The sequence below is a fragment of the Trachemys scripta genome, chromosome 6, assembly GCF_013100865.1.
Source record: "Trachemys scripta elegans isolate TJP31775 chromosome 6, CAS_Tse_1.0, whole genome shotgun sequence".
NCBI classification, from domain to species: Eukaryota; Metazoa; Chordata; order Testudines; family Emydidae; genus Trachemys; species Trachemys scripta.
In genome coordinates, this window is record NC_048303.1 from 22,301,663 (window position 1) to 22,329,070 (window position 27,408).

The window sequence follows — 27,408 nt, forward strand, 5'->3', positions numbered from 1 at the left end:
CATCTTACTTCACAGAGACCCTGTGAGGAGGAGATATGGGGGAGATAAGCAAACTAAGCCATGATGTGATGTAAGAGAAAACAGACGGCAGATGTCCAGAGCAGGAGTGACTACAGCCAAAAGAGGAAAATGGCATAAATCAAGGTTAGGACAAAGTTGATAATGGGTTATTTAAAATTACTTAAAACAACCCAAATCATGGCCATGCTGGACGACAAAAGAAAAATCAACAACCTGAAATAAGAATTCTGATATTCCAAATGTTTGTGATAAACCACTGGGAAGTTCTAGATTTTAATTGATTAAAATATATAAAAAATACTATATTATCTTAATCTGGTCTGCCTACTGGTTTTCTAAAGGGACTTTGCTTCCCTCTCCCCTCACCCACCCACAAACCAGTAAAAGTAAATCTGGGGTAGAGTGCCTGATCATTAGATTTATTAAGAACATGCTGCATCTGAAGCTTCCCGTTAAGGAGCACTTTATGCCACAGATAATGTTGTAGGTCTTACCAAACTTATAAAGCTTCCATTTGATCATCTGACTCTTGTAACCTTGAGTTTTTCCATCAAAGTTTATTTTTTTGGTGGGTAATAACTTCAGATTATGAAATCCACAAACCTGGGATTCTATGTATGTTAGCAAATGGTCCACCAAATGCTAATTTTATACGGTATTTTTTCTCATAATATATATCCAAATTTATTCCAGAGGTGATATCAGAGCACCTTTATCTGTCTGTTATCCTGCAAATATTTCTTCTTTGTTCCCTGGTCTATTGGAATCACCTTTGGTGTTGAAATTCATGATGGGCCATTTAGGGGTTCAAGTTCTGGATTTCCTCTCTTACCTTGGCCTCTGCCAACAGACTTCATACTTGCCACAACCTATTTCTTCCTTACCAAGACGCATATGCACACGCACACACATACACGTGTGCGACTTCCTACTGGCCCCAGGCTACCTCTGCTGCATTAGAACTTATGTAGTGCATTGCTCACCTGTTTTCAAGATTGAAGCCCAGCACACAGGCTGATTCCCATGATCAGGTAGATACTGAAAACTGTCAGGGCAGCTGGGCAGTGTGCTGTGGTTGAAGCAGGAGTCGGCACAGGCTGGAGCAAGAGCAGGCACAGGCTTTGGCTGGATCAGGAGTAGGCTGTCAGAACTACCAGGGAGCTGGGAGTATCCCCAGCAAGGTAGTAATGTTGAGCAAACTTGAGTGGCTGCTTTCACTAGGAGCCAATATACTTACTTGGGGTCATCTGGTTAGCCCCTTGCTTGTGGATTGGCTGAACCCTCAGGACTTGCAGGGACTTACCTCCGATGACCTATCAGGCTCATAAGAACATAAGAAAGGCCGTACTGGATCAGACCAAAGGTCCATCTAGCCCAGTATCCTGTCTTCCGACAGTGGCCAATGCCAGGTGCCCCAGAGGGAGTGAACCTAACAGGTAATGATCACGTGATCTCTCTCCTGCCATCCATCTCCACCCTCTGACAAACAGAGGCTAGGGACACCATTCCTTACCCATCCTGGCTAATAGCCATTAATGGACTTAACCACCATGAATTTATCCAGTTCTCTTTTAAACTCTGTTATAGTCCTAGCCTTCACAACCTTCTCAGGTAAGGAGTTCCACAAGTTGACTGTGTGCTGCGTGAAGAACTTCCTTTTATTTGTTGTAAACCTGCTGCCTATTAATTTCATTTGATGACCCCTAGTTCTTGTATTATGGGAATAAGTAAATAACTTTTCTTTATCCACTTTCTCCACATCACTCATGATTTTATATACCTCTATCATATCCCCCCTTAGTCTCCTCTTTTCCAAGCTGAAGAGTCCTAGCCTCTTTAATCTCTCTTCATATGGGACCTGTTCCAAACCCTTAATCATTTTAGTTGCCCTTTTCTGAACCTTTTCTAGTGCCAGTATATCTTTTTTAAGATGAGGAGACCACATCTGTATGCAGTATTCGAGATGAGGGCGTACCATCGATTTATATAAGGGCAATAATATATTCTCAGTCTTATTCTCTATCCCCTTTTTAATGATTCCTAACATCCTGTTTGCTTTTTTGACCGCCTCTGCACACTGTGTGGACATTTTCAGAGAACTATCCACGATGACTCCAAGATCTTTTTCCTGACTTGTTGTAGCTAAATTAGCCCCCATCATATTGTATGTATAGTTGGGGTTATTTTTTCCAATGTGCATTACTTTACATTTATCCACATTAAATTTCATTTGCCATTTTGTTGCCCAATCACTTAGTTTTGTGAGATCTTTTTGAAGTTCTTCACAGTCTGCTTTGGTCTTCACTATCTTTAGCAGTTTAGTATCATCTGCAAACTTTGCCACCTCACTGTTTACCCCTTTCTCCAGATCATTTATGAATAAGTTGAATAGGATCGGTCCAAGGACTGACCCTTGGGGACCACCACTAGTTACCCCTCTCCATTCTGAGAATTTACCATTAATTCCTATCCTTTGTTCCCTGTCTGAACACTCAAATTCAGGGATGACTCATCAGGCTCAGAGATGACTCATCCTCTGACTCTGAATACTCATTACAATTCACCCCCCTAACACCCGAAAAGGTTTATTGGGGTGTGACTGATGGAATTCTCTAAGTAGGGCAGGTGTATGTACATTGTCAGCCAGCTTCCACAAATGATCAGCTGGATCATAACCCTCCCAATCAACAAGGTATATAAGCTTCCTCAGAGAACTTTGGAGTCCAAGATCTGCTTAAACAGGTACTCCTCATGTCCCTGGACCATGATAGATGCTGGTGGAGGCTGAAGTCATCTGGAAAAGGAGTTCTTGAGACATGGAATACTGGATGCATTTTCATCATCTTGGGCAGTTGAAGTTTGAAGGCTACAGAGACTGATCTGTTGGATGGGCCAACATATCAGTAATCCAGCTTTCATGAAGGTCAGGTAGAGACAAAGTCAGCATGGAGAGCCATACTTTATCTCCAACTGTGATGTAATGGGTTCCCTGCCAATGGAAAGTGGCGTACTATTTGAAATCCTGTTTGGTCGGTTCTAGGCCTTGAGTTGTGGTTCCAATAGGAAATAAATCCATCCAAATGGAATTCTGGCCCCTGGCTGGAGGTTGATGGGGCAGTCATAGGGTCTGTGTCAGTTGTCAGCAGCAGTAGCTTGACTCAAATCATTTCTTGCATCTTCCAAGAGATGTTTGGGCCATGGTCTGAGAGCCAGGGAATGCTGAACATGGTCAAGAAGTGTGGCAAATTGATTAAATTAAACTGCAAAGTTTCCTGATGGTCTTGGATTTCAACGTGGAGGGGCGCAGTTTCATGTGTTACAGGACTTGAGGACGGCATGCTACCGTCAGTCAACTCCACTAGATCTGGAGTGAGGTTTTTCCGCACTGCAAGTTGGTTAGCTTTGGCGAACTCCACATCCATAAAATTACTAGACATCAGAATCCACAAGCTTGGAGTTGGATGCAGATCACCTAAAGTATAGTTGGGAGGCAGAGCAAGACCAGCAGGTGTGGAAGGTAACAATTTGTGGCTACCAAGATACATGATAGAGAGACAAGATGGGTGAGGGAATATCTTTTATTGGACCAACTTCTGTTGGTGAGAGAGACGAGTTTCTGAACTTACACAGAGCTTTTCTTCAGGTAAGCTCGAAAGCTGGTCTATCTCACCAACAGCAGTAGGTCCAATGAAAGATATCACTTCACCCACCTTGTCTCTCTAACATCATGGGACCAACACAGCTACAACAACACTGCATACAAGATACATGATGGCAGAAGAGGGGGTTCATGTGAAGGACTTGACTCCATAGTTATGTCCAGCTGCAAACCCTCTAATGGGGCTGGATACAGTCATTTCCCAGGTTTTCCCAAGGTTCAGTCTGGATTTAAAGGGACATTCAGTAATGAAATGGCCTTGTACACCACAGTGTAGGCAAAGTCTGTTCTGCCACCAATACTCCTTTTCCTGATCCGCGAGGTGCCTTTGCCTCACTCTCATCTGCATAGGCTCTGGTCCTGGAACAGCCTCTGGGGATGGCCAGAATGGAGCAGAGATAAACTGGGGATGTGAGTGTGTTCTCTTCTTTTCTTGGCATTGCTCAGACAAATGACTGGCAGTCCAGATATACAATTCAATATATGAGTTTAGAATGGGGCAGAAGTGGTAGATCTGGGCTGCCTGGTTCCACTCTGTATCAGCAATCATATGCCAAAAGTAAGCACCATGTGCCAGTATGGGCCAACGGCCTTGTCAGAGAAACTTCAGCAGTTTCAGCAGCTTTAGTAGTACAAGTGCAATTCAGATAGTCAAATGTCAACGAAAAGGTGTGGATGAACTCATTGAAATTAGTAAGGATCAGGCTAACCTATTCCAGAAGTGGCAAGACCCAGTCTAGGGCTTCACCGGTCAATAAATTGATGATAAGCCCACCTTTGTGTGGTCATCAGGATACATTATGGGACACATCAAGAACAAAAGACAGCATTGGTTAACAATATCACAAAATTTCTGGCAGTTCTCTTCAAATCTTTCTAGAAGTGGGCCTTTCCAGAGGGACCGTAGCCAGCACTACTACTAGAGCTGCTGGGATTTGTGAGCAGACAAAGGCATTCTTCAGTTGCAGCTGGGCAAGTTGATCCTGAAGGTTCTGGACTAACTTCATCATCTCAGTGTTGAACATCCCAGGGGGTTTCCATCTCAGGCACTGGAGCCACACATGTAAGAAGTCTGTTCAAACTGTCAGGACAGCCAGACAACCAGCCATGGCTTGAGCAGGAGCAGATTCTCAGAATTACCAGGCTGCTGGGATTATCCCTGAGAAGTTAGTGACGTTGAACAGACTGGAGTGGCTGCTTTCATTAGAAGCCTATATACCTGCATTGGGTCACCTATTAGACTCTTGCTTGTGAATTGGCTAGACCCTTAGGACTCACAGGGAATTACCTTAGATGGTTTATCAAGCTCAGAACAGTCAGGGTCAGGTACGACTCAACAGGCTCAAGGTTGACTCAGAACACTCATCACAAAAAGCCCTGCAGTGGGGGGGAGTCACAGCCCCTAGGGGGTTGGGAGGAAGGGGCATAGAGAGAGAATCAGTTCTTAAAACACAGTAGTTATGCTATGTAGTAGTCCAACAGATTCTTAGTGCCCATTGCCACTGAAATTTTTCTTTATAAACTGCCTTCATAAAGAATAAAGAACTGCCTGCAGTGAATAAAGTCAGAACTAGAAAATCTATATAATTATATACGTGTTTTTTTTTTTGTTTTTTTTTAAACACAAGAAGTCCAGGTGGTAGCTAAGGGTATGTCTACACTACAAAATTAGGTCGATCTTTAGAAATCAATTTTATACAGTAGATTGTGTACGTCCCCCACTAAGCACATTAAGTCGGCGGAGTGCGTCCTCAATACTGTGGCTAGCATTGACTCATGGAGCGGTGCACTGTGGGTAGCTATCCCACAATTCCCGCAGTCTCTGCTGCCCATTTGAATTCTGGGTTAAGCTCCCAATGCCTGATGGGGCAAAAAAAAATTGTTGCGGGTGGTTCTGAGTACATGTTGTCAGTCTCTCCTCCCTCCCTCCATAAAAGCAACGGCAGACAATTGTTTTGTGCCTTTTTTCCTGGGTTACCCATGCAGGCGCCATAGCATGGCAAACATGGAGCCTGATCAGCTCACTGCTGCTGTTGTGAGCATTTCATCACCTCGCGCATTATCCTGCAGTTTGTGTAGAACCTGGCTAAGAGATGCCAGCACAAGGATGATTGTGAGGAGGACATGGACACAAATGTTCCTGAAAGCATGGGTTGTGGTAATTGGGACATCATGGCGGCAGTGGGGCTGGTTGATACAGTGGAACACTGATTCTGGGCCTGGCAATCAAGCACAGACTGGTGGGACTGCGTAGTGTTACAAGTATGGAATGATTCACAGTGGCTGCGAAATTTTCGCATGCATAAGGCCACTTTCCTTGAACTTTGTGAGTTGCTTTCCCCCGCCCTGAAGCACAGGAATACCAAGATGAGAGCTGCCCTGACAGTTGAGAAGTGAGTGGCGATAACCCTGTGGAAGCTTGCAACGCCTGACTGCTACCAGTCAGTTGGGAATCAACTTGGAGTGGGCAAATCTACTGTGGGGACTGCTGTGATCCAAGTAGCCAGTGCAATCACGGACGTTCAGTTATCAAGGATAGTGACTCTGGGAAATGTGCAGGTCATACTGGATGACTTTGCTGCAATGGGGTTTCCTAACTGTAGTGGGGTGATAGACGGAACGCAAATCCCTATCTTGGCACCGGACCACCTTGCCAACCAGTACGTAAACCGCAAGGGGTACTTCTTAATGGTGCTGCAAGCACTGGTGGCTCACAATGGATGTTTCACCGACATCAATATGGGACGGCCAGGAAAGGTGCATGACGCTCGCATCTTTAGGAACTCCGGGCTGTTCGAGCAGCTGCAAGAAGGGACTTACTTCTCAGACCAGAAAATTACCGTTGGAAATGTTGAAATGCCAATAGTTATCCTTGGGGACCCAGCCTATCCCTTGCTCCCATGGCTCATGAAGCCATACACAGGCAGCCTGGTCAGTAGTAAGGAGCAGTTCAACGATAGGCTGAGCAAGTTCAGAATGGTGGTAGAATGTGCCTTTGGATGTTTAAAAATTGGACGTTCATAAATTGCACTGGAGGAATCAGCCCCATGTGTCCCGCTAACAATACACAAGGTTAAAGGGGAGCTCAGCTGGAGGCCTAACTAGAGCAGGCACTGTCCCTTTAAATGCTCCCCTCCCTTGCCTTCCCCTTGTAGGAGAGGAGGGCTCGGGGCAGCCTTTTTTTTTTTTTTTTATTTAGTTGGGGATTGGTTCTGCTTTGAGCAGGGGGTTGGACTAGATGACCTCCTGAGGTCCCTTCCAACCCTGATTCTATGAAAAGCTCGCTGGCGCTGTTTGCTGGCTAGGTTAGACCTCAGCACAACCAATATTCTCATTGTTATTGCTGCTTGCTGTGTGCTCTGTAATATCTGTGAGAGTATGGGGGAGATGTTGATGGTGGGGTGGGGCGTTGAAGCAAATCACCTGGCGGCTGATTTTGAGTAGCCAGACACCAGGGCGATTAGAAGAGCACAGCTAGGTGCGCTGCACGCCAGAGAGGCTTTGAAAACCAGTTTCATGACTGGCCAGGCTATGGTGTGACAGTTGTGTGTGTTTCTCCTTGATGCAAACTCGCCCCCTTTGTTGATTTTAATTCCCTGTAAGCCAACCACCCTCCCCCCTTCGATCACAGCTGGCAAAGGAAATAAAGTAACTATTGTTTTGAAACCATGCATTCTTTCTTTATTAATTAAAAAAAAAAGTGAGATAACTGACAAGGTAGCCCAGGTGGGGTGGGGGAGGAGGGAAGGACAAGGCCACATTGCTTATTGTAGCCACACTACAAATCAAAACTGTTTGAATGACAGCCTTCTGTTGCTTGGGCCATCCTCTGGAGTAGAGTGGCTGAGTGCCTGGGCTTCCCTCCCCTCCCCCTCGTTCTTGGGCATCTGGGTGAGGAGGATATGGAAGGGGAGGCGGGCAGGCGGTTATACAGTGCATGCAGGGGCGGTCTGTGCTCTTGTTGGCTTTCCTGAAGCTCCACCAGATGCCTCATCATGTCCGTTTGCTCCCCCATTAGTTTCAGCATCGCCTCCTGCCTCTGCTCATCGTGCTAACTTAATGCTTTCCTGGCCTCTGCCACTGAATGCCTCCATGCATTAAACTGTGCCCTATCAGTGTGGGAGGACTGCATGAGCTCAAAAAACATGTCATCGTGAGTGCGTTTTTTTTCGCCTTCTAATCTGCGATAACCTCAGGGACGGAGATGATAGGGGGAGTGTAGAAACATTTGCACCTGCAGGGGGATAAAAAGGGAGAGTAAAATTTAAGATGATACATTTCTGAGAACAAAAGGGAGACTCTTTCACAGTGAATCAAGCAACTCACAGCAGATAGCACATGTGCTTTAGGTACAAGGTCGCATTTTGCCTTTTATATTGAGCTTCTGCCACTATGGTGACACATCACACATGGCTGGGCAACAGAATTCGGTTTCCAGGCACCCATAGTAAGCCAAAGAGTACACGGGGTTGGCTTCTTACGCTTTCATAACATGTGGGAATGGTTTCAAACTGCAGTGCCCTCCTTTCCCATAGCAAGCAATGCTGGTTGTGTTTCACATTTAAAAGGAGGGGTTGCGGTTTTCGGGTGGATGTGCAACACACATCTCCCCCCAATCCACCGCGTGGCTATTCTCTGGGATGATCCCTTCACCCCTCCCCCCACCGTGTGGCTATTCTCCAGGGTGATCCCTTTTAGCCAAGCGCAAACAGCCCAGCATGAACGGGGTCCTTTTACTGTTCCCTTACAAAAATTCCCCTATTTCAACCAGGTGACCATGAATGATATCACTCTCCTGAGGCTAACACAGAAAGATATAGATCGAATGTTTCTTGAATGCGACCAAAATCCAGGACCATTCGCTGCCATGCTTTGTGCTGCAATGGTTCCAGATTACTTGCTACTGGCTTGGCGTGGTAAAGTGTCCTACCATGGAGGATGAAATAAGGCAGCCCTCCCCAGAAACCTTCTGCAAAAGCTTTCAGAGTACCTCCAGGAGAGCTTCATGAAGATGTCCCTGGAGGATTCCCACTCCATCCCCAGACACATTAACAGACTTTTCCAGTAGCTGTACGGGCGGCGAATGCATCCCAATTCTTCAGGACAAATCAAACATTAAACACTATTACTTTTAAACCCTGTACTGTAGTTACAAATGTGCACTCACCAAAGGTGCCTTCTCTGGCTTCAGGGTCAGGGATCCTGCCTTGGGAGGGTATTGGCTCCAGGGTGATGAAAAGGTCCTTGCTGCTGGGGAGAACGGATTCACCGCTTGCCTGCTGCGCATTCTCCTCCTCCTCCTCCTCCTCTTCCTCATCCACAAAATCCTCCTCCTTGTTGCGTGAGATTCCCCCTTGCAGGTGTCCACAGACAGTGGTGGGGTAGTGGTAGGGTCCCTCCCTAGAATGCCATGCAGCTGATCATAGAAGCGGCATGTATGGGGCTCTGACCCGGAGTGACCATTTGCCTCCTTTGTCTTTTGGTAGGCTTGCCTGAGCTCCTTAACTTTCACGTGGCACTGCTATGTGTCCCTGTTGTAGCCTTTGTCCACCATGCTCTGTGCAATTTTGGCATATATATTAGCATTTCTTCTTTTTGATCGGAGTTCGGCCTGCACAGATTCTTCTCCCCATACAGCAATCAGATCCAGTGTCTCCCTTTTGGTCCATGCTGGAGCTCGTTTGCGATTCTGGGGAGACTGCATGGTCACCTGTACTGCTGAGCTCGCCATGCTGACCAAACAAGAAATGAAATTCTAAATTTCCTGGGGCTTTTCCTATGTACCTGGCTAGTGCATCAGAGTTCAAAGTGCTGTCCAGAGCGGTCACATTGGTGCACTCTGGGATAGCTCCCAGAGGCCAATACCATCGAATTGCGTCCGCACTACCCAAATTCGACCCAGCAAGGTCGATTTTAGCGCTACTCCCCTCGCCGGGGAGGAGTACACAAGTCGATTTTAGGAGCCCTTTAGGTTGGTTGTGTAGACGAACAGGGCTGGCTCCAGGCACCAGCTTGGCAAGCAGGTGCTTGGGGTGGCCACTCCAGAGAGGGGCATCAGGTCCAGCTATTCGGCGGCAATTCGGCGGACGGTCCCTCACTCCCGCTCGGAGCAAAGGACCTTCCGCCGAATTGCTGCCACAGATCGCAATTGCGGCTTTCATTTATTTGACTGCTTGGGGCGGCCAAAACCCTGGAGCTGGCTCTGTAGACGAATTCATTTTAAAATTGACCTAATGCGGCTAAATTCGACCTAACCCCGTAGTGTAGACCAGAGCTAAGAGAAACTTAAGGAAATAGCTATTTTTCTGATGGTGTTTGGTGAAGATGTCACTTAGAGGCCCTATTAAAATCTAGTCTTCTAGAAGCATGGCAGTAATACCAGCCAAAGATCAGTTTTGCCTCTCAAAACTGTAGTCATATGAGGCTCACTCCATATTTTAAACTTTATTGGTTTAACAGTGATTGCACAATAAACCCTAATCTAGCTTGTCTGTGTCTCAAAATCCAACTTTAAATTGAGGGGCTCAATTCATCTGTTTTATTTACCTCAGCAACCACAGTCTTCCTTTTTTACATGTGACATTTTTGCATATAATCTCAATTTTCTATTTATTCAAATAAAAGTACCTACTTGTTTATCAAAGATAAATAGACATATAGTAATTTTTTTCTTTTAATTTCATTAGAAAACTTCTTTGCATTAGATATCTACAATTTTCAAAAGCTGGGCTTTCATAAAGAATTTTTATTTTGAAATAAAGTTAAATTAATTAACTGTCACTGGAATTTTCTGCAAATGTATTGTGGTCTCCTCTAAAGTTCCACACTCTCATATAAACTTGCTTTCAAGAGTAAGCATCTGATGTTTTCTAATTAACCTAAACTGAAGAATGAAGGTCTTATGAATCAAAAAGAAAGCATTGGTAGTGATGGTTATATTCATATACAAAACTAGGTTGGTGTGTGGCAGCTAGCATTTGTGGTCGCCTCTCTACTTATTAACTGTAATCTAGTCAAAGATGGATTTAGTGATCATAGTACAGGCGAAGAGGTCAAACAGGCAAAACAAATGCAATTTATCATATGGTTCTGAAGTTTATCAGATAAACCTATAAAATGGGTTATCAGGACCATACATGTGGTGTAATTCAGAACATGTGTATATTTTATATATAAAAATGTAGGCGTTGGAACAGAGGATACTACTGCCTTTTGTGAACTACACTGACAGTACAAGTAATTTTTCTATAATCATAGAAAGTAAATACTAGAAATATAGTTTATTTTATACCAATATTCCCATTCAGAAATTTGCAAAAATGTCTTTTGCTATCCATTTGACACATTTTTATTTTTTCACTAGGTTTAATATCAAATAAAATATTTATTGACATTCTTCTTGATTTGATTACTTTGAACCTTGGAACAAACAGCCTTCCTGATGTATGGATGCGCCTCACAGTTTCAGATGTAAGTTTTAATTCCTGTTTTCATTTCTGTAGATCTCATCACTTAAATATTTTGCCAGCTTGGCACGTGAATATGCAGTTCTGGGCTATACATAGTAAATGTGGCCCTATTCTTACCATAAGGAAGCAAAACAAATAATTTTAAAGGGCCTTCCCAGTTGTTATTCCCATCAATTACTTTCTATAAGAGTAAGTTTGTGAATGCAGCAATTACAAGATTTAAATCCGTATTTTACTACTCTATTTATTTATGCTTTTCTCACTTATAGTATATGAGCGTTTCAGACATTAATTAATTTATTCTCACAACACCACTGTGGGGATAGGGATTATCTCCAGAGGGGGAACTGGGAAACACTGACATTAAGTAGTTGCCCAAGACTGAAGTAGACTCAATGGCAGAGCTGCAAATAGAACCTACATCTCCTGAGTCAATCCACTGCTTAACCACAAGACCATCTTTGCTTTTTATTGAACTGTAAATCCAAGATATGGGAATAAGTAGGCAGATGTTGGACCTGCATAGTGTTAAATATGTTTCTCCAAGATTCTTGAATTTTCTGTGTTAACATTAAATTTTTCAAATGATTATGTTTTTATTAACAGCACATGTATCCAAGACTATGGGATAAGGAGAATTACCAGATTTAACAAACTTGGATTCTTCTAGGAAAAGGCTTACTCTCAGAGGATGAAATGCACTTACAGTGAAAGAGGATTAACATTAAGGCTTTAATTGGGACTTAAGTGGTACAGAGAACTTTGTGTGGGCTCTTTGCACATGGGTGAATTTCACTGAGTACCGGATCAGTCCCAAAAGGTTCTGAGCAACAGGACCTCCCATTGACTTAAATTGGAATTGCAGATGCTCAGTACTTCTTGCAATCAGGCCATAAATCTCTATTTTTTGCATAGTAAAGAAATTAAATAGAAAGAATATGAGTCAGATGTCCAGTTTGTTGTTAGTAGTTGTAGTTAGTGTTGTTAGTAGTTGACATGCATGCAAGCTGAATGGAGGATTACTTTCATCACTAATATAAAATGTGTATCTATTTATGTATCCCACAACACATTCTTAAGTATCTTTAGTCCTTACAGGTGTTAGATTTCCCAAACCAGGCTTTCATTAAAGTGCACCCCTAGACACTGCTGCTTGTTTGGTGAAATACAGTGAAAACCTCATCTCCAAGAAGAAATAGGAAGAACCCTCAGCCCATCATCTATCTTAGAAATCTCACTGCAGGAGACCTCAGTGATGACTTGAACTGGGAGATGATGCTGTAAGGCTACAAATCCAGTTTCTTAGGAAGTTAGGAGAAGGATCTTACTCCTACTGGGGAGCCCTTTACTAGGTGCAATATATTCCCCTCTTTGCCTTACACATAGTGGACACTACTGCAAATAGATAATAATTGACTTGTCTGTGGGTATGAACAGAACCGAGGATCCATGTACTCCTCCCCATCCACCATCTTAGAGGGGAGTACCAAGTACACAGCTTTCATCTTGCTGGGGGACTCAAGGTCTAAGGATGCCTAAAATGACCGTGCAGGCTCTGAGGGGTTATCTTACTCACCTGTGCGACCACATTAAGACATGGCACAGTCTGACGCTAAGTGTCTAAAAGTGGAGAGTCAGAGTTTGATGGCTATCTTCTGTCGGAGTTAAGAAAATTCCTTCTGTAAAATTGTATAAAATTGTATTGTGCTTTATTTTAATTATGTAAGAAATGTATATTCTTACACACAACTGTAGTCCAAACTATTTATAATTTTATTTTTATAGTTACAAAATCTGGCAACTACATTAATGGTGAACGCAGAACTTATTGATTGGCGCAGATTCTTATTAACAGCAGCTCAACCATGGCCAGTTCCCTCTGTGATACAGCTCCTTAATACCCTGCACAGCTTTAAGGCTGTTGATGAAGCTGGATCAGGCTTTGTTACACAGGAATACTATAATCAGGTTATAATTGTTTCTTCTTTTGAATAATATTATTTTTTAATCAAAAGGTGTATTATTAGTTTTGTTCATTTAGTTTTATAAACTCAGTCTGAATTTTAATAGTTTTGGTATTTTGGGGATCCCTTTTGGTGAAACTTGTCTTATACAGAGGAAAAAAAAGAAACTTTGCTAGATTGAGTCCAATATTTGCAAATCCCATCCACAGTTTTTAATAACAAGAATCAGATTAATTAGGTGAACTCTGTATATTAATTTCTCTCTTTCCTTGGGAACTAGTTTCTAACAAAAATCCTCCTGTTCTAAAGAATCAGAAACTGATAAACTGTTATTTGATTCTTGTTATTTGTTCTTTTTAATTTATCCAGATTTTTTGTTTGTTTTTGACAGGTCTACTTTGGCTGTAAATATCTGTAATTTTATCTTTACTTAGTTAAATAAACAATTTTTGCAAATGAAGATTGATTTTTCATCCTGCCGTGAGTGGGGAATTTACAAGATTCTTTGGTTCAAATACATAAGAAAATTTTAATTTGGGTCTTTGTTTTGCATAGTTCAGCAAGGTTTTTGGGAAGGGAGGTTTCATGAAAGTAAAAGAATTTTGGGGAAGGCAGCAGCTGCCTTTCACAGGCATCTATACTGCTCCTCTTGCAAAATTAAATGTTGGCAATATAATTCCAGAAGCCTGTGATTTTCAGAATTTCTGTCTCCAAAGTCTCACCAATCCAACTACCTTCCAGCAGCAAGTGTCCCAAGACATTTGAAAAGAAACTAACCCTGCCAGAGCTGGAAAAGCCACAAAAAGGTGTAGCTATAGATGTTGCACCCACCTACACATTATTGTGGTATTTTTCACTGAGGTACTAGAGATTAAAAATATATCAACAGCTCCAAAGTCAACAGAATGTTAATGCAGCATTTTTGACACAGGATGCTAGTTTGAACATCCTTTTAACTCAGCATCTGATATGAATGCTATGAAGTATGAACATTCTAGCAGTTGCCCTGCAACCCTGTCAGTGTGTCTGAACTAGCAAAACAAAACTAAGTTTACTGAGGTAAGACGGTATTCTTTACAAAGGATAAGACGGTTATAATTTAGTGCTAAAAATGTAGCATTCTCATCTTTCCTCTCCCTTCCACCAAGTACTTTCTTGCATGGAATGATCTTTGGAGATTTTTTTTTAAATCCCTTAAGAAATGTAGCTCAATTAATTAATATGTCAGTGCTATAAAATGTTCTGCTAAGAGGTAAAGAGGTGTTATTCCAGATCTAGATTCCACCTGTCTCACTTTTCTATTGCAGAGAACATAGCACGGACCAATAGCTATTCATCAGTAAATACTATGGCTGTATATAGGCATGGAAGGATTAGAGCCCAAAATCAGCTGGCACAGGCCAGCTGCGGGTGTCTAATTGCAGTGCACATATACCCTAAGTGACTGTGGCACCTCAGTCTCATCAAAAGTCGGAACCAGACTCCTAAGTACCTAAGTCACTTTTGAAAATGGAACTTAGGCTTCATTACTTAACTACTTTTGAAAACTTTACCCAAAGTCTATTTAATTCTGCAGAACACCTCCAAAAACCTTTAGGATACCACAAATCATACCACAGAGATCCAATAATTTTAACTGACAGCACTGTATATTACAATTATTGTAATTTTACAACATAAATACGCATGGGAGAAAATGTAACCAGGATCTTTTCAGACTTATGAAAACCAACGCACAACTCTCCTAACAGACAAAGTTTGAAATTAATAGGCATTTCTGCTCTCAGTTACATCTTGAAACTATATTGAAATCAATGGGATTGTATGGGGAAATGGAAGTCAGAATTTGCCTCACTGTATTTAAAGCTACCCTTTACAAACTTCATATCCTTCTCTGTGACATTTACAGCTGTTTAGTCACTTTTACATGTTTAACTCTTTGATGTAGAATTACCGAGTCATCTGTAGAACAGAATGCACTATAGGGTTAATGAGTCAGTAGTTACAGTCCGGAAAGTAAGAAAAGAGCAATAGCACGGAGTTGGTAAAAGAGCAGTTCAGCCATGTAAGGATGTGTTATGTGTAAAGAAAAGCCACTGAACTGTTTGTTAAGGAGGACCTGCACAGCTAACATGAAAATCCACTTAATCTCTAAGTTATCTGCTGAATTCTCCCTACTAACCTGTCTGTAGAAAGCATCCAGTACAAAAACCTATTTTAACAATTTTTCCCCTCTGAAATTCTCTTGGCACTTCCTGTGTTTTTGAAAAAACAGCATATTAAATCTGACTCTTGAAAAATATGTGTATTAAAATGCAGAGTATTGTATGTTGTGAATGGTGGAAAAGGTAATGATTCACCTAAAAGGGGAGAAAAGGACATGAAGAAGTTTTAATTAAAAAACAGTCCCAATAGGATTTGAACTCAGTGTATACATTGATAGGCTATACAGTCTTTTGTCAACATTTCTGAAAATTTACAGGTATTATTTAAACGGCTTGAAAATGCCCATATTGTTCTATTAATCCAATGAGAAATATATTAAGAGTACTATTTTTAATTTAAAATAAGGTTTATAAAAGTTTAAACAAGGTTCATTCTCTATTTCATACTCACAATGTCATGACAATCATATTTATTTACTCTATATGTTGCTATTCCAAGAAGCAAACTATGAAAAAATAAACCTCATTGAGAATAAAAACAAGACTATTCTTACATTATATCTATATGCACACACATTTTCCATAAACGGGCTACTGACCAAAATGAATTTTAAAATGATAACAATGGGAATTTTGCCTAAATAAAAGGTGCAAGTTTTGGTCTATAACAAGTAGGGACTAGATTGTGGCTTGCCCTGCATCTCCATGCAGGAGAGGAATGGCTTATAAGGTGTCCACTTCTTGCTGCTGACCTCCTTAGGCCATTATGGGCACCTTCCCCCAGTGTATGGACAGAGAGCGAGGCAGGAATGAGAAGCCTTGCCTCTGCCTCCCAAAATCCCAGCCAGCACAGTTTTTTGAGGGCATCAGGAGGATGTACAGTGTGTCAGTTATAGGGCTAGCAAAGGACACACCTCATTTGGTAAAGGGGGAAACCAGGAGGCAGATTGCAATTCTGCATCACAAACAGCTTCCTAGTCTGCTCCTGGGGTAGTGCAACTATATGAAGAGGCATTTAGTAAATCCACAATTGACCCCTAGGTATAGGAAAAAAGAATAAAGTTTCAGTGCTTGGTATTTTCAGGGGAATCTCTAGATATAAATTCATTCTTATGTAGATAGTAGCAGTATAAGGTTTGAGTTGCTACCATAACATTCAGTATTTACTTGCTCATGAAAAGAGTTTGTTGCAAAGTGTCCAAGTACCTAATTAAATGTTTCATATTAAACAGATTTTTACTTAAAACAACAAATTCTGAACTTGAATAAATGCAGAGACAGATTTTATACTTTGTTAACCTAGCTCTTTCTGTGATTTTAGAACGGAACAGTCCAGTCCCTTTTTTTTAGGGGGATGAAAATCAGTAACTTTTTTTTTTTAGGTTGGTTTATGGTTTAAAGGCAGTGAAGATTTAAAAATGCCAGAAAATCCTACAGAACCTTTGCCTTTTAATAGACAGGAGCATCTTATAATGGTAATTATTGAAAACTGTAAAGAAATTAAGGTATCATTTGTCATTTTTAACACAATGGTCCTTTTTCTCAGTTTGCATGACCTCTTTTTTTGCAATGTTAATGCCTACTTATTTTACCTAGCCATTATTTCTTCCCAGAAAACTATAAAAGAAGATCTTGGGAGCAGTTGAGTCATAAATGACCACAGCTATCACTGATAACGAGTTACCTGTGGAAAAACATTTGAGGCTAAAGATCTGCTAATGATTGGCTAAGAATTGTGCACACAGTTAATCTGTACAGTGACATCCTATTATTTTTGTTACTTCTTCCAAACACTCTGGCGCACTTGTTTGTCTCTCTGCTTTTGCTAGGTCTTGTCTTTTAGACTTTAAACACTCTGAGGCAGGGACTGTCATTTACTGTACGTATGTACAGTGTCTATCACAACAGGGCCCTGACCTGGTTGAGGACTCTAAGCAATTACACAATACAAGTGTTAAATAACAGTAATGAAAATATAATAAGGAATTGCATTGAGCTGAATAACAATGGCTCATTGAATCAGTATTTTTTTGTGATGGCTGCCATCTTATGCTCCAGAATCTAAACTTTCATTTATTAAAAATTAAGTCCTAGATTTAAAAAACTGGGTATCTAACGTTAGACTTCTGAATCCATATTTAGGCACCTAAATCAAAGGGAAATCAGTCAGAACCACTTGATGCTCAAAACGTTTGAAAATCAGTTTGTATTTAGGCAGCTAAAGGGGTATTTAATAGCATAACTTTAGGCACCCATTTTTGACACCTTAGCCCAAGCTCTAGCCCTTAAATTTGCAAAAAAAAAACCCCAACCACTTCAAAGTGTAAATTGGGTATAAAGTGACACAGTGATGCCTGGTTCAATCTGCAGACAGCCTTAAACAGTAGCTGTGAGAGGAAAAAAAACAATCCCATGTACCTCAATGCTTTGTTCATTCCTAAACCTAATTATGACAATTTATTGCAAGGGCCTCAGACATTGCTGGCACCTCAGTATCCCCTGTCTTTTGCCTCTGGCACACAGCAGTTTAGTCCCTGAGGGTTGAAATGCTTTAGTCTAACCCAAGTTATTGATCTTAACATAATGGTAACTGGTTGAAATTTAATGGCTGGTGATATACAGACTAGATTATCTAATGGTCACTACACATTACAGCACACACACAAAAAGAGACAAACCTTTCTGTAGAAGCTACTATGAATGCTGTCTCATGTTGGTGTCAGGACTGGGCAGCACTTAATTTTACATAAGAGATTGGAAGACTATCACTGTTTTTTCCAATTTGACACCTATTCGAGGATGCTGTTTTCAGTATAGTTTGTGGTGAATACATTTTATTATTGATGAAGGGAGCTGTGCAACAAATTATTGGTGCATAAATAATTGGTGCATGTATAAACATGATAATTAACACAACTTTTGGGAGCAATAGTTTTGAGTAAATAACTTTTTTTAAGAAAGGAAAAAAAACCTACTTACAATAAAAAATAAGAAAAACCTGAGAATAGAAAGATGAATCTTGCACCCATTAATTTTAAATATAGTGTATATAGTCACAGAGAGAGACACAGTGTATGTATAAAGAAGAGGTAAAATGTCATAACTTTTTTTGTGAGATTTTACAGATTCCTACTGGTTCTTTGAGAATCCTCACTGCTGAAAACAAAATATTATAATGTAGATTTTCTTGATTTTTCCCATAGGACCTCAACACTCTTTCTGAAACTATATTTCTCTTCAGCAGTCGCTACCTTGCATATACATTTAATCCTGTTCTCTGTAGACGTTTTATTTAAATTGGCCAAATATCCTTTGCAGGAATTAATTTAAATGTTTTTCCTTTTCTAGTTTTTCTTTATTTTATTTGCTGATGCCAGAAAAGATCCCTCTCAACTTGACTACACTAAGATGCTGCTTTATTTTGCTTCACATCCTGATGCTGTTGAGGGAGTCTACCGAGCGCTTAGTATTGCTACTGGAACATACATCCGTAGAAGAAAAGAGGTTTCTCCTCCACATGTGGTAAAATGTGATTATATGAATCAGTAAATAGAGCCATAATGGTGCTGGCAAGTTATAATTTCTGGTCTGATGACTTAGGGTCAGATTCTGATATACTTTTTCATTTTGGGTAGCAACTTTCTTCAGAAACAGTACTATTGACTACGCAATACCAACTTCAGTAGAAATACTCAAAATAAGATGCTTCTCAATATGAGTAAGGCTATGAGGATCCATTCTTTGAGCAATAACACAATTGCAGGGCATTTCCTGGTAATAAATGTCCAGTACAGGCGAATTGAGGGCATCCTTTGGTCTAACCTCAGACCACTAAAGCCAGCTAGCTATTACTCCCCAGTAGATAAACTGCATTGTGGTTGTTACTATTGCTACTATAAGCAAAAAAAAAAAAAAATTGTAATGTATCTGTGACGCATGGCTAGAAAGGGTTAAAAATCCTTCAAAATAAATAACGCTCAAAAGACATGTGGGGAGATAATGTTTGTGTTTTTGTCTATTTACATATGTACGAGTAGGGTCGACAATATAATCAACAGTCCCTATCTATGCTGTATTGTGATAATTCAGAGGTCAAAAGAAGATCCTAGCATTTAAATGAATTGTAAACATGGGCTATCTCAGTATTCATCCCTCTTTGAAATGTACTGTGAATGGTGGAGGAACAAGCAAATGGCCTAATGTTAATTTGTATAGTGAAGTACTGGTGATGGACCTCCTTCAGAGTCATCCTAATTATCTTTTGTTCTCTGAGGAACTCCAACTTGTCAAAAGACATGAAATTGTATAAAAGATCCTTGCATCCTGATTCTGTCATCTCAGATCTGCTTAGGCTTCATCAGGGAAAGTTTGAGTCACAAGACTGAGGTCCCAGTTATGCTGGGATGCCCTGAATATTATGCTTGGACATTGGACTATAAATATGAACTATTTCTGAAAGAACTCTTTGCAACTAATCTGCCCCTAAATGAATTGACCTCATGTCTTTATGTATATTGATCTTTTAACCATACTTTCTCTCTTTTTTTTTTTTTTTTTTACTAAATTTAGTTTAGTTAATAAGAATTGTCTGTAGCATGTATTTGGGTAAGATCTGAAACATTCATTAACCTGGGAGGTAATGTGTCTGATCTTTGGGATTGGTAGAACCTTTTCTTTTATATGATGAAATAAGATTTACAGAAATTTTCATCATATTTGACGTGGGTACCTGGATGGAGGCCTGAGGCTGGATCACTTTAAGGGAACTGTGTTGTTTGGACTTCTGAGTAACCAGTAAGGTAATAAAGAAGCTGTTTTATACTGGCTTGGTAAACCTAAGTATTGGAATATCCACCAGCTTTTTGGGGTTTCGCTGCCTCATTGTTTGCAGTTCACCCTAATTGAGTGACCATAACTGGCCCCCACTAGGACCCCAGTTACAGTATCATTACTATTCTTATTAACTTTCTTTTCTGGTATGTTTCTTGGGAAATCTTAAAGTTTATTTTTGGTATGTTTTTTCAAATATTTCAGTTCACCTGTTAGATGGATTAGTAACATATTGCTGTAAGTTCAGTCATTTATGGCAAAGTTCAGTCTGAAAGTTCAAGACCATTATGAATATATTGACATATTAAATGAAGTCAACATTTTGAACTATGTTCATATTTCTTTAGTGTGCTGAGCTGTTTTCCCAGTCTTTAATGACCCAAAGCTTTCAATACAATACTGATTAATTTGTACTCGTTTTACAAAAGTATAAAAATCATGACTGATCTTTTAAGGTATGCATGCCACAATGTATTTCTTTTCATACCTTTTAAAGAGCTCAGTACTTGTACACATGATGAAATCTCTCACCACACTTGCACAACCACAGTGACTACTACTTCCTTAACCTACTTAAACTGCAGTTCGACTCTGAAAAGTTATTGTATAAAAATGGCATTGTTTTGTGCTGCAGATCTACCCCATGTGTATTCATAGTCACATCTTCTCACTTTTGTGACAAAAAATAGGTTTTTTTACTACTCTTTACCCCTGTTAGTACTGTAGACCCAGCACAGCTTTGGGAAAGGGAGCGCAAGTATAACTGAGGCCAGAAATTGCCAGCAGAATCTTACATTTGGTAAAGAATACAGCTTAACTTTTAAGATCCCAGGGAGAGTCTGAAAGACTGGCAGTTAAGGGAGAAAAAAACTTTTTACTTGTAAGGTGAGAATACTTAATATGAAAATCTTTGAGACACTATAAATGTGGAACCACACATTCCCATTTTTAGAGTTATTTTTCTGAGTAGTTTACATTTTAAATAAATGTAAAGCTAATACTAATATAAAGTAGACATTTCCAAATGCATAGTTGCATGATAATACATTTTTAATTATAGTTTCTGTAATTTCAGGATAAACATCTTACAAAAAACATGGTATTTTTACTGAATTTATGGAGAATTTAGATTGTAAAAGAAGATTGACATTGTCCCTATTTGGCTACTAGTTGAAGATAGAGGAAGGATTGCTTTGTGGTTAAAGCTATCAAAGTTCAAACTTGGTTTTGCCGCAGGCTTCCTGTGTTACCTTGGACAGGTCACTTAATCTCTTTGTAACTCAGTTCTTCATGTATAACTAAAAAACAATAATATTCATAGTTATAAAACAGAGGGGCAGCTTTCTACTGCCTCAGTATGTTATTCTTCTTAATATCAAGCAGAGGAAAGCCTGAAGTCTGGCTTGTCAAAATTCTAATTAGCCTTTTCCTTTGTTATTGTATATGTTCATAGTTAGGGATGTTGAGGGATGCATTCTGTTTGTGAGGCACTACATTGTTTGTGAGGTGCTTCGCTAGTGTAGTCGGGGGGCACAGAAGTATCAAGACAGATATTTTTCTTTTAGATATCAGGTTTTAAACAGTTTCACTTTATAACAGCTTTATTTTTATGAGTTAGTGTTCAAAGAATTGCAGTGCTGGAAAAACATTCTTTCAGAATATCCCTTCATCTTATGTTCTTCTTTGCATATGTCTACAGTTTATTAGTAGTGTTAAATATATAAAAGAGTGAATGGCTGAAATCCTATTCCACTGAAGTCAGGAAGAGTTTTGCCATTGACCTCTGTGGGTCCGAAATGTCACCCAATATGTTCAACAATCACCAAGGGGAATGGAATAAAAAATATACTGTGAGCTATAGTTGTGGTGTAGAAGGGTATATTTAAGTTAGTCAAACTCTGTGAAGTAAAGAGGCTTATAAGAGAATTTTGAAGTCCTTAGTTTGTTTTTACATAACTTTTTAAAAAATAACACCAATTATAAATGATGTTGCTTTAGCATCTGTGTCTAATTTGGATATCGTTTATAAAGAGAAGTTAGTAGAAGTTATGATTTAAACACATGAGCTGGAATATGTACTTATCCAAAAAGTACTTCTTTTAGTCTATCAAGTAAATTATTTTTGTATTGAAGCATGAATACATAGGTTTATTTGATAAAGGATTATGTCAACTGTTAGACTTTAATTAGCTATTTTTTTCACTTATTTGTTTCCCCCTTTCCACTAAAAAAAGTAAAATTAAAACTAAGAAGTTATGTTGTGACACCAGTTAAAAGACAAGAAAGTTCGGAGATTTGAAAAATAGTTTACTCGGATAAAGAAATCAGAAAAACACTCTATTCTGCTAGACGTTTCAAACATGCCAATCTCCACAATATCTAGTTGCTATATATAGTAAATTTAAGGGAAGCATCATTTCTCCAAGTGTGTCTCATGTATTCAAACAGAACATACTCTCAGCTCATTTGTTTTATGCTGGCATTTTAAGGACTTACAGTCAGCAGTTGCGTTCTCCAAGAAGATACTGCTGTGCCATAGTGCAAATGTTGCTGCTGGTGGAAGGCTTGAACAGGCAGTTGCATCTTGCATCACATTCTAATGATTGCCAGACTCAAACATATTTTGATTTTGTGTGGTAAGGAATCCCACAGCTGAGGGTCTTTCACTGAAAACACTCAGCAACCAAGTCCCAAGAGTTTTGCCCTAGGCTTCTATTGGTAACAAAACCCCTGCTGATTGGAGGTAGAGAGAAAGAAAGATGGGCTCTGAGATAGGTGGGCCCTGAGCTGTTCAGGGCAAAGATAAATAAAGACCCTGAGCCTCCTATATTGGAGAGGAAACCAGGATAGGGTGCATACTACTAATGTGATATACTCGCAGGAATCTCTCTTAATCAAAAAATGGGCTGAATGTTGAATTAATTGGAATTTCTTTGTGGCCTTAATGGTTAGCCCTAGATAGAGTGTATTGGGAAGTCTAATCTAGAGGTAGCTAAGGCATCAATCACCTTTGTGCTCACAAATCTCTACTCCTGGCCTTCCCTCTTTATCTGGGCTCTCCCCTGTTCCTGTATCTGATATTGCCTCATGGATGTCCCACCACTCCTTTACACTAAACCTGTCAAAAAACAAAAATTCTGATCTTTCCTCCTAAACTCTTTCTCCTTTCCCATTTCCATGCCGAGCCCTGGCAAGGCTACTGCAACCATTTGGCTAATGTAGCCTCCATGGAGTGGCTCAATGGCTGGAGTAGAAGAATCCCTTCTTACCTTCATCATGTGAACTTCCCCAGTTCTAGAGAGGACTTCCCCTATAGTCTAATTTACAAAATTCTGTCATTTGTATTGGTCTAGCAGTCCCTAATATAAGTCCCTAAAGTATGAAGAACACAATATTAAAAACAGAATAAAGCAAATAGCAGTTTACATCTATCTATCTATCTATCTACCTATAGTTAAGACTATTTTGAAAGCAGCTACTTCCTCCGGTGTTCTGAAAGGTATTACTATACCAGGGCTTTGGATCTGATCCTGGCTGAGTACTCACAACTTCCACTGAAATCAACAGGAGTTGTGGGTACCCATTACTCTCAAAAGCCATATACTCCAGTTACTGATTTTGTTTGTGTATGGTGATTTCCATCATAAGAATGGATATTTGGAAGTATATCCTCAATGATTCTTAATAAATGTCAAACTGAAATGTATGACTAAGTGCTAGACCACTTGCCACTGAATCATAATATATAAATGCTTTCTTTCCCCAGTCTCTTTCCCACACTGATATGCTGATAAAGGAAGAGCCTTTGGTGGAAAAAGGAGAAATCTTGCCTTGCACAGATGAGGGAAGAATTTCTATGGCAACTCTACAAAGAGTGTTCCATCATGAAGGAAGTAAAGCTGGTGACAACCATAGATTCAGTAGTCCGCAGAAGGCAGGCAGTAATAATAAGGTTGGTTGGTTAAGCTAAAGAAAGTTCTATCTGTTGCAATATAAGGACAACATTTAGATTAAGCACATCATTGTAATTTATGTTAACAGCATATTTTTAAAGTAATGTTTTAACCCCTCAGCAAGAATATCTTATAGAAATACACACGGTAATATCTGTTTTATGAAGTGATTCTTTTTTAGTTTTCCTAATAAATGAAGCATTTTCTTGAAGCATTTCAGAAAAATATACGAGGAACTGGGCTCTGAGGATCTGAAACCCATTCCAGTTACCATTCTTTTGAAGCATCCTTTCATTCAGGACTTGATTAACAGCTACCAGGGGTACAAACTTCCTGTAAGTATTTCGTTTCTGGGAGGGTCTACTTTGTAAGTGTACAGAAATCTGGAATGTGTACTATTCTAGAAATGTAAATTTAATGGTAAGAAATAATTCAAATTCACAAGTGTAGACTCTTTATGGGCATTGCAGATTGCAGATTGCTCTGTCCAGATTGTGTGTGGCCATTGCATGGGTGCCTGGTGTGGGAGAAGGTGCAAGGAGCTGTACCTTTCCCCATGCACAAGAGACATACATGCACTCAGAGGAGAGATGATCACCCCCCTGGGCACAAATCACACAAAAGTGGGCAGGGAAGAGACTGATCCTAGAGTTGGCCAGGTAGAGCTGGCAAGGCCAGCTAAAGGTATGGTGCAACATGCACATTCCTCCTGTGTACTTGAGATCTAACAGAGGGACTGTGCCTGCTAAGTTACAGTCTCTCTAAGCTCCTTCTTGGGTAGAGTGACTTTGCTCCGTCTCCTACATAGTTAGTGTCTTAATGGCATGTTCTGGCCATAAGTCATTAAGGATGAGATAATCTACCCACTTCTATTTTATATAGGATGCCATATGAATGAAACACTATAAATAACGTAAAAAATTAAGTATTTAAAAAATAAAAACATGCTATGTAAATACAAAAAACATTGCTACTTTAGTGTTAAGGTTTAAATACTGAGAAAGATTGTGGCATTTAGCCACTGTCTTGAGTAAGGCAACACAAAACAAACAGCTGTGTCAGCTATCTCATTGTTGTACATAAAGCTACTAGAATGCTTTACCTGAATCCACATTATCCAAATGAACAAGAAAAAAACTGGTTAAAATGGGCACATTAGGAAGGAGAACAACAGGAACCTTTGGTTCACATCTTAGGAGCTGATCAGTTGCCTTCTCTTCATCTTGTTCAGTAAAACTATTCTTCATGCTGAGGGAAAGGACCCAACGGTGTGATAGTAAAACCCCACATCCCAACAAGTAGTGTTAATGATGATGGCAGTGATGCCACTCAATAAGTTTCCAAGTGCTCTCCAGAACAGAAAAATATAAAAGGATTGGCAAACTTATTTCATTAGACGCTTCCAATTAAAATAGATTTATTTTTGATATTCCTTAAATGCCCATGTCCTCCCATTTTAAAAATAATTTGGCCCGTTATAACTATTTTGTAGCTCGCAAGGATCAAAAACCTGAAATAAGCAATTCTGTAGGTCCAGTTAACTGATTAGAGGGAATTCCTTGGCTTCATGGTGCTTATATAAGTAAAACATTTTCTTATAACTATATTTTAGTTCAAAAAGACCTCCCTGTCACTTTACTCTAACTTTGGTCAGTTTAGGCCAGATTCCTATTGGCACTCCAGCCACTTTTCACTGCCAGACTGCTGTAAAGTGGCCTTAGAGAAAGTGAAAATATGGCCTACAAAATTTCAGCCTAGGAGTGGATTTGCTACAGCCTTCGCTCTTGGTGCTAAATAAGTGCATTGGCTCTAGGCTCTGTGTCTGTTTCACTGGAAGATGCTATTCATCCTTTGGACTGTGGCTGACTCATGGGAAGGAACTATTTTTTTTCCATTTTCCTTTGCCCATTACTCCACAAGGGTCTCCAGTTCGGCATGTTTCTTCAGAACTGGTGGTTCACATTTGAGAGTTCTCCGGATCAGCCTCTGTGCCTGATGCAATGGAATGTGAGACTCACCTTGGGATTCTCAGATCTGAGAGCCTTCCTCATTTATACTTAGGGTTTGGTGTCTGTCTCACATTTCTGATGGTAAACTAGGTTATTGAAAGCTGAGATTACCCACCTGTGTTCTTCGGCTATATTAGAGTTTATAGGCTCTACCTTCTAGGACAGTTTTTCTCAAATATGGCCACCATAGCCGCATGTGGCCACCAGGGGCTTTTCTTGTGGTCACAGCCTCCTGGGTACTGATTGGGGAGGGGGGGGGGGAAGAAGCAGTGGCCCCTCCCCCAGAGCTGCCAACAGGTGTTGAACCATGCCCCCTTCTGGAGACACAAAGTGGAGGAGCAGGAAGCCGGTGAGTTCCCCACCTTCCCCACCTAAAAATAAAAAGCAACCAAATAAACAACAAAAACAACAGCAAAAAAGGCAAGAACGTGTAAAGCACCTCATTTGTGTTTCTGTTCTGTTAAGTAAATCCAGTAAAGAATAGAGACAACTGTACGTTATTTTTACTATTGAGTCTGCAAAATCAAAACCCACATAAATGAATTACGATGATTTGAACATCGTAACATGCATATGTGGATATTTCTTTGTTTTTCTTAAATCTAATTTAGTAATTTAGGAAAAATTGTCAGAGTGGCCACCAGCAGGAGTTGATGGTCGTACTCTGAGGCCACCAAAAAATTTGTTGTGAAAACCACTGAGAGTCAGTTTTCCAAGGGAAGATCTCCAGGTGAAGATTTCTGAGAAGTCAGCTCCTTCAACTTCTTTCCCTCCTGAGAAAACTTTTGAGTGTATTTACAGTCCACAGTACATCGATAAGCATTCTGGTTCTTCAGATGTAAATGGAGATGATCAGGATCCCAAGAAGATGAGTCAGTCTTTCTCCCTGAATGCAAATGTAGGATCTACTTTACTACACCATCTGATGATTTCTAGAACTTTAAAGACCTGTGTGAATATAATGTGGAAGCTCTGAATATGGAATTTTTGGTGGGTCAAGGTTAGATTAGCTGATCACTCAATATGTTACTGTTGAACCAGAAAGGCATAGTAACATGTACAATAAACAAAGGTCTCCTGGGGGCCATCTTAAGACCTGTGGCTCACACTGCATATATGCCAGCTGTATCAAAGAGAAGAGATAAGTAGTATCAAGTATCCCAATATAAATGTAAGTTTTTTCAGTGTTTGCAATGTTGTTGTAGCCATGTTGGTCCCAGGATATTAGAGAGACAAGGTGGGTGAGGCATTATCTTTTATTGGACCAACTTCTACTGGTGTAAGAGAAAAGCTTTCAAGTTACACAGACCTCTTCTTCTGTTTATTGGCATCCTGCTTC

General features: G+C 40.1%; 1 protein-coding gene across 4 annotated transcripts in view; it reads left to right on the plus strand.

The window, feature by feature from the left end:
• LOC117879369 (sperm flagellar protein 2-like) overlaps positions 1-27,408 on the plus strand; it is a 37,197-nt gene that overhangs the window by 1,937 nt on the left and 7,852 nt on the right. For 3 of the 4 annotated variants that reach the window (XM_034774501.1, XM_034774504.1, XM_034774503.1), the window contains exons 2-7: positions 11,043-11,149; positions 12,934-13,116; positions 16,660-16,752; positions 18,626-18,799; positions 23,874-24,059; positions 24,273-24,395. In XM_034774501.1, the coding sequence (XP_034630392.1) occupies positions 11,129-11,149; positions 12,934-13,116; positions 16,660-16,752; positions 18,626-18,799; positions 23,874-24,059; positions 24,273-24,395 (780 nt within the window). In that variant the 5' untranslated portion in view covers positions 11,043-11,128. The remainder of the gene's footprint in view (positions 1-11,042; positions 11,150-12,933; positions 13,117-16,659; positions 16,753-18,625; positions 18,800-23,873; positions 24,060-24,272; positions 24,396-27,408) is intronic. The other variant, XM_034774502.1, reaches the window with a different exon arrangement.